The sequence below is a fragment of the Chrysochloris asiatica genome, unplaced genomic scaffold (genome assembly GCF_000296735.1).
Source record: "Chrysochloris asiatica unplaced genomic scaffold, ChrAsi1.0 scaffold00162, whole genome shotgun sequence".
Classification (NCBI taxonomy): Eukaryota; Metazoa; Chordata; class Mammalia; order Afrosoricida; family Chrysochloridae; genus Chrysochloris; species Chrysochloris asiatica.
The window spans coordinates 5,771,653-5,785,871 of NW_006408680.1; the positions used below are offsets into that span (position 1 = coordinate 5,771,653).

General features: G+C 48.7%; 1 protein-coding gene across 3 annotated transcripts in view; it reads right to left on the reverse strand.

Moving 5' to 3' along the window:
- Positions 1-14,219, reverse strand: part of RPS6KA2 (ribosomal protein S6 kinase, 90kDa, polypeptide 2) — a 331,396-nt gene that overhangs the window by 50,399 nt on the left and 266,778 nt on the right. For all 3 annotated transcript variants that reach the window (XM_006871180.1, XM_006871178.1, XM_006871179.1), the window contains 3 exons: positions 6,805-6,885; positions 3,278-3,357; positions 2,639-2,745 (listed from right to left, as the gene is read on the reverse strand). In XM_006871180.1, coding sequence (XP_006871242.1) covers positions 2,639-2,745; positions 3,278-3,357; positions 6,805-6,885 — 268 coding nt within the window. The remainder of the gene's footprint in view (positions 1-2,638; positions 2,746-3,277; positions 3,358-6,804; positions 6,886-14,219) is intronic.

Consider the following 14,219-nt stretch of genomic DNA (forward strand, 5'->3'; position numbering starts at 1 on the left):
TTTTTTTTTTTTTTAAAGTGATATTAGGAAGATACCTGCTATCTCATGCAAATGGAAATGGGAAAATGACAGCATAGGATGATGATGATGATTTACAATTACAGAGACAAGCGTTCTTAGGTCGGTTTTTCTGTTATACTTAGCCTTTCCGAGGAATGAGCGACTTGCAAGATGAATTCCCTATCAATTCTAATTGAACTCTGCAAGTGAAAGGATCTTTAAATGCAATGAGTCCCTTGATGTGTCTAGATGGAAGTGAGCACATGCTGCCTTCACATGTGCACTGGGCAAGTGGGCTGAGAGGGAGCCCCCTCCACACACACATCTGGGGGAGAGACATCAGACAAGCAGCGCGGGTGAGGGCGTGTGAAATGCGATATTCTCAAATGAGAAGGCAATGACATGAGATTCACTTCTGAGGTGACCTCTGCATAAAACCAAGGCAGTACACCGGCAGCAGGTACCACATTATCATTTCACACCAGGCTGGGCCAAGGTGATGCCCAGGTTCCCGGGACTGACCCACCCCACAGTGCAGTTGGTCCTGCTCTGGCCTCCAGTCCTGCAGTCTGAGAAAGGCTGCAGCCGCTCATACTGTTCCTCCTCTGGGGTTGTGCCAGGCACAGCTTCTTACAGTTGTTTGAAAGTGTGCATGTGGGCCCAGAATGTTCCAGTAAGTCATGGCCTTGCGTTAGACATAGCTCCCTCTGCTATGTGCCCTCCTCTGCTCACGGGCACATTCACTCCCTATCTGCTAGGCATGTGGGTCTCGGTCAGCCCAGAGGAGTCCTGTGTAGACACATGTATAGTCAACGTGGCTTCTAAAGAGGATTGGACTTTTCTCAGTTCGAGGTTGTGAGAGAGGATGGGTCCTGGAAGCCCAGTTCCTGACTGACCCTCGGTGAGAGTGGGGACCGCTGCTACCGCCAAAGTGTCATAGACCAGACATCCCGAGTGTTGCCGGATACCTTGGAACTTTCCAAGGTCCTGAAGTTCTAACCATAAGCGTACCTGCTCTCACAGATACTCCCTCACCCAGAGGGAAAGGCTCTCCACACCCCAGCTCCTCGACCAACTGGACCAGTGTCACCTCCACCCCCCAGTCCTCAATATAATGGGTTAACTCCCTGTCAGGCCATGGGTTATTCAAACAAACCTATCACATTCGCCCACAGAAACCACGGACACCTCATCCTCTTGTTACCACAGTTTGCTCCACAATCCCTGCTGCTGTCCACTCCACTGTAAGACTGCCCCCTTGTGGTCCTGCAGGGTGTATTCCTCCCCATGTGTGAAAACACATGGCTGACAGGATGCTGCCAGCCTTATCTGTCTCTGTCAGGGGTTTGGACTGCTTGTGTTATTTCAGGCAGGGACCTCTCCCCATTACCAGTAGGGTGAATAGGAGGTGGTCAGTCAATCATACCAAACCTACTGGGAGAAAGATGATGCTTTCTCTTCCCGCAAAGATACACAGCTACAGAAACAGGGTTGTCACACGTTGGGGCCACTCGACAGCACTTAACAACACCATGAATCAGGACAGGAGTCCTGGGGTGGTGCTGTAGAATAAGCCCGGGCTGCTAATCTCAAGGTCAGTGGTTCAAACCCAAAAGCTGCTCCCTGGAAACCCTATACAGCCTAACTCATACAGCACCTAACAACCACCAGCACCCATGAAACCTCTTCTGCCCCAGTGATGGCTCCTAGAATACAGAAGGCTTCAAAAAGTTTGTGGAAGAACTTGATTATCTTTTAATTCCATTTTCCACCAAATTTTTTGAAATCCCTTCCTATTTACCAGCCCCACCGAGGACATATAAGAAAAAACCTGAAATGAGAATATTTTTGTTTTACAGAGGCTTGTATTTTTGTGTGTGTGTGCGTAGTTTATGAGATTAACAAAATATACTAGCAATGACATTGCAGATCCTTACTGCTAACTAAACACACATCTTACTGGAATTTGGAGCTGTGGATTCTGCATTTGAGATAAACTCTTGGAAAAGTGAATTTGCCTTACCACCGACAGATATGCCCCACAGTTCATTAACGGGAGGGTAACTGGCCACCGACAGATGTGCCCCACAGTTCATTAACGGGAGGGTAACTGGCCACTGACAGATGTGCCCCACAGTTCATTAACGGGAGGGTAACTGGCCACCGACAGATGTGCCCCACAGTTCATTAACGGGAGGGTAACTGGCCATTTTCCTCGGGTTTATTGAAGTAGAGGAACAGTGGGGAGACTGAGTGTAGGGGTCACGGGGGAGGTAAATGTATGAGTGGGACCCCAGTGGCAGGATGAGAGAGGCTGTGTGTGGGGTCAGGAGTCACCAGCCTGCCTCCTCCCCTGTCCAGCCTTGACCATACACTATGAACATCAACACTGACCTCACCTCACTCAGAGAAGATGGGATGACAAAGGTATGGTAGGGTTCCTGTACATATCAGCATAAACCTTTTGGGGGGCAGGGAAGTGACATTTGCTAACCCTGCTTGGAAGCTCTGTCCCCAGACTACTTTCCAACCTGCATTTACTTGGAGGGAAAGGTGGGAAATGATTACTATGGTGGTCACAGAGAATAGGGAGCAAGTGGAGGCCTAAAGTGGGTTTCTCTCGCTGCCCCTCACTTACTTCTCTGGTTTCAGGTCTCGGTAAATGATTCCCAGCCCGTGCAGGTGGTCCAAAGCTAAGGCTAGCTCTGCTAAATAGAATTTGACATCTTCTTCCGTGAACATCACCTGGTCAGAAGAAGACAAGAACAAGGTTTGTTAGAAAGAGCCTGCCAGATGAACCAGGACTTAGTCCCAGAAGATCTAGACTCCAGACCACGACGCCACTAACAAGCTTTCCTGGGGCCCATGATGGAAAAGCTTTGTCCAGAGGAAGAGCTCCTACTGGACTCAGAAAAGTGAGGAGAGAAGACCAAAAGTGGGCTTCATTCACAATGTGAGGGAACCTTCAGAGATAGGTCACTCATCTGCCTTCTTACTGAGCTGGGAAAAGGATTTCTGGGTTTCCATGGTAACACGAGTGCAGAGTCATAACGTTTTAATAAAAATAGTGGAGACTTGAGGGTCAGCCATTGGAGACTCCGTCTTGTCTTGTTTCTTTCTTTCTTCTACTTCTCTTTGGATGAGTGTAAGCTGGTCACCTCGGTGGGCCTCACACATACCTGTCCTTCCTGCCCAGGTGGCCCATTCCCTCTCAGTCGTCCCCTGAATTTTGAAGAGAAGCTACCAGCACCTGGCAACCCCCAGGAGGGAGGCTCACCTCTTTGGAGAGTCTGGTGAAGAGGTCCCCTCCCCGCAGGAAGTCCAAGATCAGGTAGAGCTTCCCCTCCGTCTGAAAGGCTGTGCAGGAGAGACGTGGGCACAGGTCAGCATGGGCACAGATGTGCGTCAAGAAGCAGAGAGGTCTCCTTGAGTGGACATTACTATCTTTGTAGTTCAGCAAGCCCAGCCCCTCCGTGGGCCACAGAGAACTAGTTCATCTGTGAACCTGCCTGGAATCCACGCTGAGGACCAGCTTTCCAGAGGCAAGAAATAAAGCGACGAGACCTGGTGTGTGAGCTGCCCCTTAGAGACGCGCAGTTCCGGGAACCCTGTGGGGCAGCTCTGCTCTGTCCTCAGCACTGACTGGCGGGCAGCTGGTGTGAGCGTGAATACATTCTCTTCCTCTCTCTCACTGGGAGCTTTATGATGTTTTCTCTTTTCTTCCCTTTTTCATTCCCTCACACTCTCCCTCCTTTTTAAACTGCCAAGAGAACTAACAGGTTGTTGTTGTTAAGTTCTGTCAAGTTGGTTCTGACCCTGCACAGGGTTTCCAAGGCTGCAAATCTTTACGGGAGCAGAAAGCCTCATTTTTCTCCCACGGAATTGCTGGTAGTTTCGAACTGCTGACCTTGAGGTTAGCAGCCCGATTCGTAACCACTACGCTACCAGAGTAAACACGTGTACGTTCATGCTGGATCTCACATCACTGTCATCACTATTCTCAGCATTGGTGTGTTGCTACAGGATCACCACTGGACTGCTAACCCAAAGGTCGGCAGTTCAAACCCACCCACCAGCTACTTCTTGGAAATTCTGTACTGGGTCACTACGAGTCAGAACTGACTCAATGGCACTTAACAACAACAACGTTATCAGTATTGGACTCCAGATGTGCTGTTGCAGGATCAGCAGTTCAAACCCACCAGCTGCTCCTTGGAAACCCTACACGGGGTCACTACAAGTCAGAACTGACTCAATGGCACTTAACATGGCCACTAACAACGTTATCAGCAGTGGACTCCTAGATTGGCCTGTAGGAACAGCACTGATTGGACTGCTAACCAAAAGGCTGGCGGTTCGAACCCACCAGCTGCTCCTCAGAAACCTTATACAGGGTCACTATGGGTCAGAACTGACTCAATGGCACTTAACAACAACGTCATTAGCATTAGGCCTTGGTTATAGCTGAGGCGTAACCACTGGCCAGAAAGGGAATGCCACCGTCCACCCGGGGCTGAGCCACACACGGAGAAGGCAGACAGGGAGCTTCAGCATTTAGTTCATGTCCCAGGAAGCACCTCTTTCAAAACCTTTTATTTTCAAAAAGTAAATGCAAGAAGTATTACAGGTGTCACGCTTTCGGAACACAGAGCTTCCGGCTGGAAACCTGGGCTTAGAACTATGCACACTGCTTGGCAGACAGACTCTGAGGCCACACAGAGCATCTGACTAGAAATCTTGGTACCATGCCCCCTTCTTAAGGAGCCTTCTCAACAACACTCTGGAAACCAATGGAAAAGACAGAGGACGGATTCCACACCAGCTCACAGACAGAGGCTGGGCGGCACTTCCACTCCTGAAGATGGGGACAGGACAGAGCCTGCCTGCGGCCTCCAGGGCCCAGCACAGCGCAAACACAAGAGAGCAGCTGGAGAGTCGATTCAAAGTCCTCATGCCCGTGTGTGTCAGAGTAGAACTGTGCTCACAGGGTTCTCAGTGGGTGATTTTTCATAAGTAGATCCCACTCATGGTGCTCCGTGTGTGTCAGAGTGGATGATTTTTCAACACATTTCAGACCTTTCTTCTGAGGTCCGTCTGGGTAGACCCAAACCTGCAGTCTTCTGTTGAACAGTCTCCCAGGGTCTCCACACATAAATAAGAACTTCAATTATTTTTTATAGGACCACATAGTAAATAAGAACTTCATTGGGCCACACAATTCCTAAACAAGTCTGAATTGTTTTCTTAGTGATATAAGAAATGAACCAGCAAATGACTTGAAAGTCTCCTTGGTCCTATCCTTTGGGATGTGTTTATGTTTTCATATTTCTCTTGCTAAAGAAACATGTCCCCCTCCTCCTGGCTCTGCACTCACACGAGGGGACCACTCCATAGGGGCTCGTCCTCTGGACTTTGCCGTATTAATTACTCACAGAAAGTGCACGATGCTGCAGTAATGTCGTGCTGAACTCAGCTACCTGTGTGGTGTTTTTAATGTGAGGATTCGCTTTATTACTTTTGTGAGGAGATGAAAAGGCAGAAAGCACATTGTTTACAGGAGTGAAGTAGTCTATCTAGCACTGCAGTCAGCTAAGTCGGGATTTTTTTTTTTTTTTTAATTTGAAGATTTATTTCATTGCTTTTCTGGAGAGATAAAAAGATTGAAATCAAGTGAAGAAAAGCCATGTGGCAGATCAGGTATGAGGCCAATATGAACATCCCTGAGCTGCACCGTGGGTTTCTCTCGTGGAAACTGGTAGTCACGAGCAAGCTCGAGTGGGCATTTAGAAGGTTCAGTGAGTGGTGTGTGTGTTGTTGTGAAGTGCTGTCGAGTTGGTTCTAACTCACAGCGACACTGCAGAGGGTGTCTGAGGGGAGGCTGGTGGGCGGGAACCTGCAACCCTGCAGTTAGCTGTTCCTTGAAACATGTTGTTGTTAGGGGCAGTGGAGTCGGCTCTGAGCCTAGTGACCTCTGCAGAAGTGACTGAAACACTGCCCAGCCCTGCACCGTTCTCACAATGTTAGTTAGGTTTGAAGCACTGGTGTGGATGCCGTTGGGGCAATCCACCTCGTTGGAGGTTTTTCAGTGGACATAGTATCAAGTTAACAGAGGAGGTGTTACCGTCTCTGGTGGCAATGGTGGAGCCATAAAACATTCTATTCTGAGAGAACACAACAATGTGACAGAATTCACCCCATCTGGGCCAAGAGCCCGTTTGACCAGATTGTCGATGATCCAATTTCACTAATCCTGTCATAGCTGTTTTATGCTCAGGCCAGTTCCGACTCCTAGTGACCCTGTATAGGGTTTCCAAGGAGCAACCGGTGAGTTTGAACCGCCCATCCTGTGATCCAGTACTTATCCTACGGCACCGCAACTCCTACAGAGCCACAGCAACGACCAGAACCGACCTCAGTGCCATCGAGTTAAGACAAACTCACAGCGATCCTGTAGACTAAAACAACTGTCAACCTTCATGGTTGCAAACTGCCTCATCTTTGTCCTGTGGAGCTACGGGTGGGATAGAACTGCTGGCATTTCCATTACCAGGCCAATGCTTAACTTGCTGTGCTACCAGGGCCCCTTCCTAAGAATGGGTGGCCCATCTATAATTAGGTCTTTGAGATGACCACAGGGCAGCTTGTTCGTTCAGGAAAGACAGAGAAGTAAAGAGATGAAGGACTGGCAGGCAGGAAAAATCCTCCCCAGACAGAACTGGGCTCTCTCCACCCAGCATGCACCGTGGCTCTTGTGAAATCCTCTCTGGTTTGGAGATGGTCCCTTGGTCCTCTTGAGGTACTAACCATAATGTAGCTTCACGATGAATGGGTGATTCACTTCAGCCAGAATGTCCCTCTCCATCTTGGACCTGACCCGGTCCCGGACTGTAATGAGAAGAAGACAGCAGGTGAGGAGAAGAGCTGGATGCTTGCTGGACAGTGAGGGTGAGCATACACACATTTCCAACACACACACAGACAACTGCTATACACACACACACAGACAACTGCTACACACACACACACATAGATGACTACACACACACCATCACCTACACACACAGACAGCTACTACATACACACCATTACCTACACACACAGACAACTACTACACACACACCATCACCTACACACACAGATGACTACACACACACACATCTCCTACACACACAGATATCTCCTACATACACACACAGACATCTCCTACATACACACACATCTCCTATACACACACACATCTCCCACACATACAATGCAAGGTTGGTGGTTCAAACTCACCAGCCACTCCTCAGAAACCCTATACAGTGTCCTCATGGGTTGGAAGTGACTTGATGGCACTTACAGCAACAATAGTATGGATAAAGGTGTCCTGGTGGCACACCAGCTTAAGCACTGAGCTGTCTACTGAAAGGTTGTCTGTTCAAAGCCACTGTTTGCTCCGAGGGAGACAGATGGGGCATTTACAGTCTTGGAAACCTAGGGTGGCCATTCTCTGTCCCACGCGGTTGCTATGGGCTGACATTCACTCGATGGCAGTGGTTGTGGGGTTTTTAGTTTTTAAGGTCACTATTACTTGGAGAAGAACATCATGCTTGAGAAAGTGGAGGGTCAGAGAAAAAGAGGAAGACCCCCGATGAGAAGGATTGGCACAGTGGCAGCGTAATGGGCTCAAGTGTAGCAATGATTGTGAAGTTGGCTCAGGACCGGGCAGTGTTTCCTTCTGTTGTACACAGACAGGGTCGCTATGAGTTGGCACTAACAACAACATGAGAAGCTTGGTGGCACAGTAAGATAAGCACTGGACTGTTAACCACAGGTCGGTAGTTCAAACCCATAAGCCACTCTGAGGGAGAATGATGAGGCTTTCTGCTTCAGTAAAGATTTACAACCTTGGAAACTCTACATGGGGTCACTGTGAGGCGGAACGGACTTGATGAAAGTGAGCTTGGTTTAGAACTTACGAAACGCACTGGTTGCACAGTGTTGGGCTATAACCCAAAAGGGCAGCAGTTTGAACCCAGTAGTCGCTGCTGGGAAAAGATGGCCAGCCTTGGAAGCCCTCTGGAGCAGTTCTACCCTGTCCTGGTGCAGCGTTCTAGGGTAAGCACTGGACTGCTAGTTCACACGCACCAGCCACTCTTGGAAACCCTAGACAGGGTCGCTATGAGTCAAAACCAACTCGATGGCACTGTGTTTGATTCTGTGGTTATTAAATACATTTTCACCCATTCATTTTCTGAATGAAAAGATGCCACTGAGGGTCCCGACGATGGTAAGAGAGTTTGTTATTGCTAAAGTTTGCCGATGAGTTGCTCTGTCTCCTGGCCAGCTCACACGGAACAGAACACAGAGCAGAATGAGACACCACCATTACTGTCTGCTGCAGCCATTGTGCCTTTTGAGGATCTTTCAACCTAGGGAGGTGCTCATCTAGCACCGCACTGCACGGTTCTGTTGTGGTTCATGGGGTTTTCATGGGCTGGTTCCATAAGTAGATTACCAGGCCTTTCTTCCTAGTCTTAGTTGGAAGCTCTGCTAAGACCTGTTCCCCACGTGTGACCCTGCCGGCATTTGAAATCGGGCATAGCTTGTAGCGTCATCAGTAATACATTGACACACTGACTGATGGGGCTTGGACAGGTCAGCAGGTAAACGCTATGCCCTCCGTCCTCTGCCCACTCCCAGGGATGTCTCCTCTGTGCACCAGCTCAGTTCTGCAGCTCGGGAAGACAAGACACACCGAGGGGCACTGCGTTTCCTATAGGTCCCTCCAGCTGCAGTAAGTGACAGCCTCAGAGGATGGCGTGGTGGGAGCGTTCTAAACCCACTGTTGTTGGTTCAATTCTGACCCGAAGCAACCCTGAAGGGCAGAGTAGCTCAGCCCCATAGGGTTTCCGAGGCTGCCTCAACTTTCTCCTGTGCAGCGACTGGCAGGTTCGAACTGATGCCCTTTTTGTTACCAGCCCAATGCTTAACCCACTGCACCCCAGGGCTCCTTTGGGAAAGATTCACAAAAGTAAAAACCGAAATCTGCTCATTGTACAAACAGCACAGAAGCTGTGGTCTACGTCGGGACCTGAGGGACAAAGGTGTTTGTTCAGAACGCTTTCGCTCAAGACAAAAGTAAAGATGGAGAAGGAGGTGGGTGGCACCAATGTCAGGGGGTCTGCTGGGAGGCCAGTCACAAGTCCTCCTCAGACTGTCGAGGCCCAGTGACACCCCACTGGGTTCCAGTGAGCCAAGAAGGGTTTGCCCCCCACCAAGCAGATGCGGGACAGTGCAACCCCTCTCCCTGAAGGGGAGTGGGCTCTGGGCTACAGTCTCTTCTTTTCCCCCAGACCCTACCGGCTCCAGGTTCAACTACACATCTGATGTCAGCACGATGGGGTGAAAGATAATGGAATTTCTCCACACGCTGTTTGAAACTCCTTGTATAGGAGACAGAAACCAAAGGATACAGCAAGTCTCATGAAAAAAGCAGAAAGAGATACCACACATTCAAATTTTCATAGATTTGTCTGGTTACAGTGAGCAAATACATGGAGATCCTTGGTTTATATCTTACACAGAATTGCAGATCAAAGAGTCAAATGCTACAAACTGAAGCCGTAAAAACAACAAAGATGCACACGTGCCTATGTTCAATGGGGAATTTTATTTTTTAACAAAAGCAATGGAAGAAATAGCATAGGAAAGGTGGATCAATGGAGCCACGAAACACCCACTGAGCAGCCACCTAAAGAGGCTGTAACAGTAAAGGCTGAACAACACCAACGGGAATGATCTGGAATAGACAGAAAACACACCAAGAGCCAATACGAGCACGAAGGAGATTAACGCACTCTCATAACCAACTGCTTGGCAGCCGACGTCCTCTCACTGGCACCGTGTGTGTCGGCGTAGGACTGAGCTCCACCGTCCACAGGGTTCTCAAGGATGTGAGTTTCCAGAAATGGATCACCAGGCTTTTCTTCTGAGGCTTCAGGGAGCGGATTAGAACCTTCACACGTTGGGTAGTCAAGTGTTTAATCATTTGTGCCACCCCCGCAAACAAAACATTGTCATTGATTCAAATTGGACTCGAGGTTAGTCCATGTGTGTCAGACTAGACCTGTGCTCCATCGAGTTTATAAGGGCTGACTTTTCTGGAAGGAGATTGCCAGACCTTTCTTTCAAGGTGCCTCTGGGTAGACTTCAATTTCCAACCTTTCGGTTAGCAGCCAAGTGTGTTAAGCTTGTCTCTCATAATATCATATTATCTCATAGTGCGATAAAGAGACCAAGCCTCCAGCTGGGACAGGGACCACATGCCCACAAACATGGAGTTCTGTAGAGTTGTCCACCTGCACACACATGGGCCAATACAAGTATATTTGGGCCCCAGGTGGCAGGACGTTCTTACTACTCACTGATAAAGACCTAACTCACTGTGCCTCACTTCCCTGGAGGCTCAGCACTGAGCCCCACACAAGAGCCTTTCTGGCAACCTCAAAGGCTCCTGTTTTTTGACAGGGAAGGGGCAGGTCTGTCTATCAAGCTGTGGGAGCACCCCTCCCCGACTAAGAAAGTACATACAATGACAGCGATAGTTGTTTTCTGCAAGACTACGCCTGCCTTCTTACTCTTTATTGAAGAAGAATTACCTCTTTTGACAGACTGCGTCTTTGGCAGCTAAGCATCCCAGGGAGATTTGATTCTTGAGCGCAGCAGGCAAACAGAGAGAAAGCTAAGAAGTGACTCCTCCATCCTTCCCTTTGTGGTTGTCTCAGCAGGATAAAGACAGTGAGGTCAATGAGCGCTCACGCTGGCTGAGCTACAAAGAGTCCTAGTGCGGCACTGGAGAATAAACTGTGAACCTCAAAAGGTGAGCGGTTCAAACCCATCGGCCGCTCCTTGGAAACTCCATACAGGGTCACCATGAGTCAGAACCAACTCAAAGGCATTTAACCACAATTCAAGAAATGTAATTCTGGGGAAAAGGAACCCATGAAGGGCTCAAAGGTGCACAGATGGAGATGGATACACCTGCTACATAGGGTGCTGTTTATCTGAGCTGCAAGTGTGTATGTGTGTGTGGACTGCAGGATAGAAATGCCCAAGACAGCTTCAGAAGGGGGCATCTTTACTTTCTGGTCTTACTTTACTCCTTGTGCAAACAAATGACTTCAATAATAAATATCATAAATGCGCGTAGTTTCCAGAAGGTGCAGAGTTGATAGGAAATGAAGGAGTTTGAAGGTTCAGGGAGTCAGGTGCCCTGTTTCCCTGGAAAGAGCACAGGGTTCTAACCCTGGTTCCTCTCTCACCTCATCATCTCCAAGCAACATGATTTGAATGGGAACTTCCTTGCTTTGAGCCTCGGTTTCCTCCTCTGTAAAATGAGGACCCGACTCGATGGCACTTAACAACAACAACAACAACCAGGAACCTCAGTCATCTCCCCAATGAAGAACCTAACAGGGAAACAATGGTGATCCCACTGGGCTGCTAACTGAAATCTTGCGGTGCTTCAGAAGAAAGACTTGGTGATTGGCATCAGAAGAATCAACCAATCAAAAGCCCCGTGGAGCACAGCTCTCCTCTGATGCTGCTGGTGGCCTAGGGTTGGAGTCGAATAGATGACACCGGGTTTTCCCTCTAGGAATCAGAAATAGTTCAAATGTGAACCGTGACCCAAATGAGTCTCTTAGTAGAAAACTTGCTCAAACGCAGGCATTCTTTGAAGCTTAGTTTGGGAATGAGTCATTATTTTTTAACGATGTGTCTCCGAGTGAGAGAAAGTGAAACAGACAAATTATCTCAGACAAGAACTTTCGGAGGGTTGAAACCAACTGTGTTCTGTCTGACGTGAGCTGTTGCAATCAGCGAGAATGGACCTCAGTACCGGCTTCTGTATTGATCACCCAGTGTTTGCACAGATACCAGCATCCGCTAACCGGCAGGATGGTGTCCTCAGAGCTCTGCTTTGTCAAGATGGGATTCAACGACGATGCAGGGTCAGGCTTCAGCAATCTTCCAGCCCACCCCCCCCACCAGGCAGTGATGACGTCAACCTCTGGACATGACTGGACTTGCCGAAACAAAGTCATTCTGTCAGAACGACGTTTTTGTTTCTTTTACCTACGATAGGAAAGGGCAGCCTGGTGGCACAATGGCTAAGCACTGAAGTACCAACAGGAAGGAACCCACCAGCTGCTCCTCGGGAGACAGATGAGGCAGTCTGCCCCCATAAAGACTTGTCATGGTTGTTAGCTATTTTCCAGGAATTTCTGACACAATGATCCAACGCATGAAAGAACAAAATGCTGCCAGTTATTATGAGTCAGAATCTAATGATGGCTATGGCCTTTTTGGTTTGTTTTTGGTCAGTAGCTAGGAATGAGCTCTGGTGGTGCTGAGCGTTAAACACTGGGTTACTAACCTAAGAGTGGGTGGTTGGAACCCCAGCCACCCCACGGGAGATAGATGTGGTGACCAGTTTTCATAAAACTTTACAGCCTTGGAACCGCATGTGACTGGGGCTGTTCTACTCGGTCCTGTGGGGTCAGTGTTGTTAAGTGCTGTCCAGTCAGTTCCAACTCATAGTGACCCTGCGTAGTTTCTGAGGAGCAGCAGGTGGATTTGAACCACCAACCTTGTAGTTAGCTGTCCAGTGCTGATCCTACAGCGCCATACCAGGACTCCTACATGGTCGTTAGCAGCTGTCAGCCTTGGAAACACTATAGGGGCCATTCTACTATGTCTTGTAGGGGGCTAGGAGTTGGTTTACCCCACAGACAAGCAGGCTGGCTCCTCGGGGTGGTGGGGTCTGATTGAGAGGGTGGACTGGTCCCTACCACCAGCTCTCCCACCTCAGCCATGTCGGCAGTACCGTTTCCTGTGGAAATGATTTCCTACCCATAGGGGCTGGGGGCTTACAACCCCAACTTCATTGAAGATGAACCAGAGCTGTCAGATACCATCGTCCCATAGGCTCTGTCCTTGGAGTCCTGCTCACGGTACCACTTACTGACGCCCACGTGCTTTACCAACAATCTGGAGTTTTAACATGATTCCACACACACACACCGGCTCCCTTTCATTTTTCCTTCTCAGAATGATTTCACAACTGTAGTCCCTCACATTTCCCCCTAGGGTGGCTGTTTGTAATTTTAGGATTTCTTGTCCTAGACAGCAGACTCGGTAGCTGTTCACACCACGTGCCCCTCTGTTGCAAGGCTTGTAAAAGGGTCAGATGATGACGACGGAGCTAGGGGTAAATTCAGTGACTCAGGCTGACAGAGTGCAGAGGGTTAGAGCCCATGTGAATTTAAATAATCCTTCTAGTCAACCCGCTTGCAAGTGGGGAATCTGAGGTTTGCAAAAGTTAAATGTCCTTTATCAGGACAAATTTAATTAATAGTAGACATGGACTCAAAGTCACTGGGTGGTATAAAGAATTACTGCACTCAACTGCCAATAGGAAGGTTGGTGCTCCAAGTCCACCCAGAGGAGCCTCAGAAGAAAGACCTGGCAACCTAGTTCTGAAAAACCAGCCACTGAAAACCCAACGGAGACAAGCTGGTTTCCTGTGTGTACTGCGTTGGTTTGTTGTTGTTAAGGGCTATGAGTCGGTTCCAACTCATAGCAACTACATACAGGATTTCTAAGGTGCAGTTGATAGGTTTGAATTGTCCTTGTTGTTGTTAAGTGCCATCCAGTCGGTACTGACTCATAGTGACCTTATGCATAGCAGAACAAAACACTGACCAGTACTGGGCCAACCTCACAATTGGGGCCACGCTTGAGCCCATTGCTGCTGCTGCCACTTGGCCAACCCATCTCGCTGGGGGTCTCCCTCTTTTTCTCTGACCCTCCACCATATCAAACATGATATCCTTCTCCAGTGACTGTTCCCTCCTGACAATATGTCCGAAGTATGAGAGACCAAGTTTGGCCATCCTGGCCTCTAAGGAACACTCTGGCTGCACTTCTTCCAGAACAGATCTGTTGGTTCTTTTGGCAGTCCATGGCACTTTCAATATTCTCCTCCAACACTACAACTCAATGGCATCAATTCTTCCACGGTCTTCCTGATTCACTGTCCAGCTTTCACATGCATAGGAGGTTACTGAAAATATCATAGCTTGGGTCAGGTGCACCTTAGTCCTCAAGCTGACATCTTTGCTCTTCAACACTTTAAAAAGGTCTTGTGCAGCAGATTTGCCTAATGCAATACG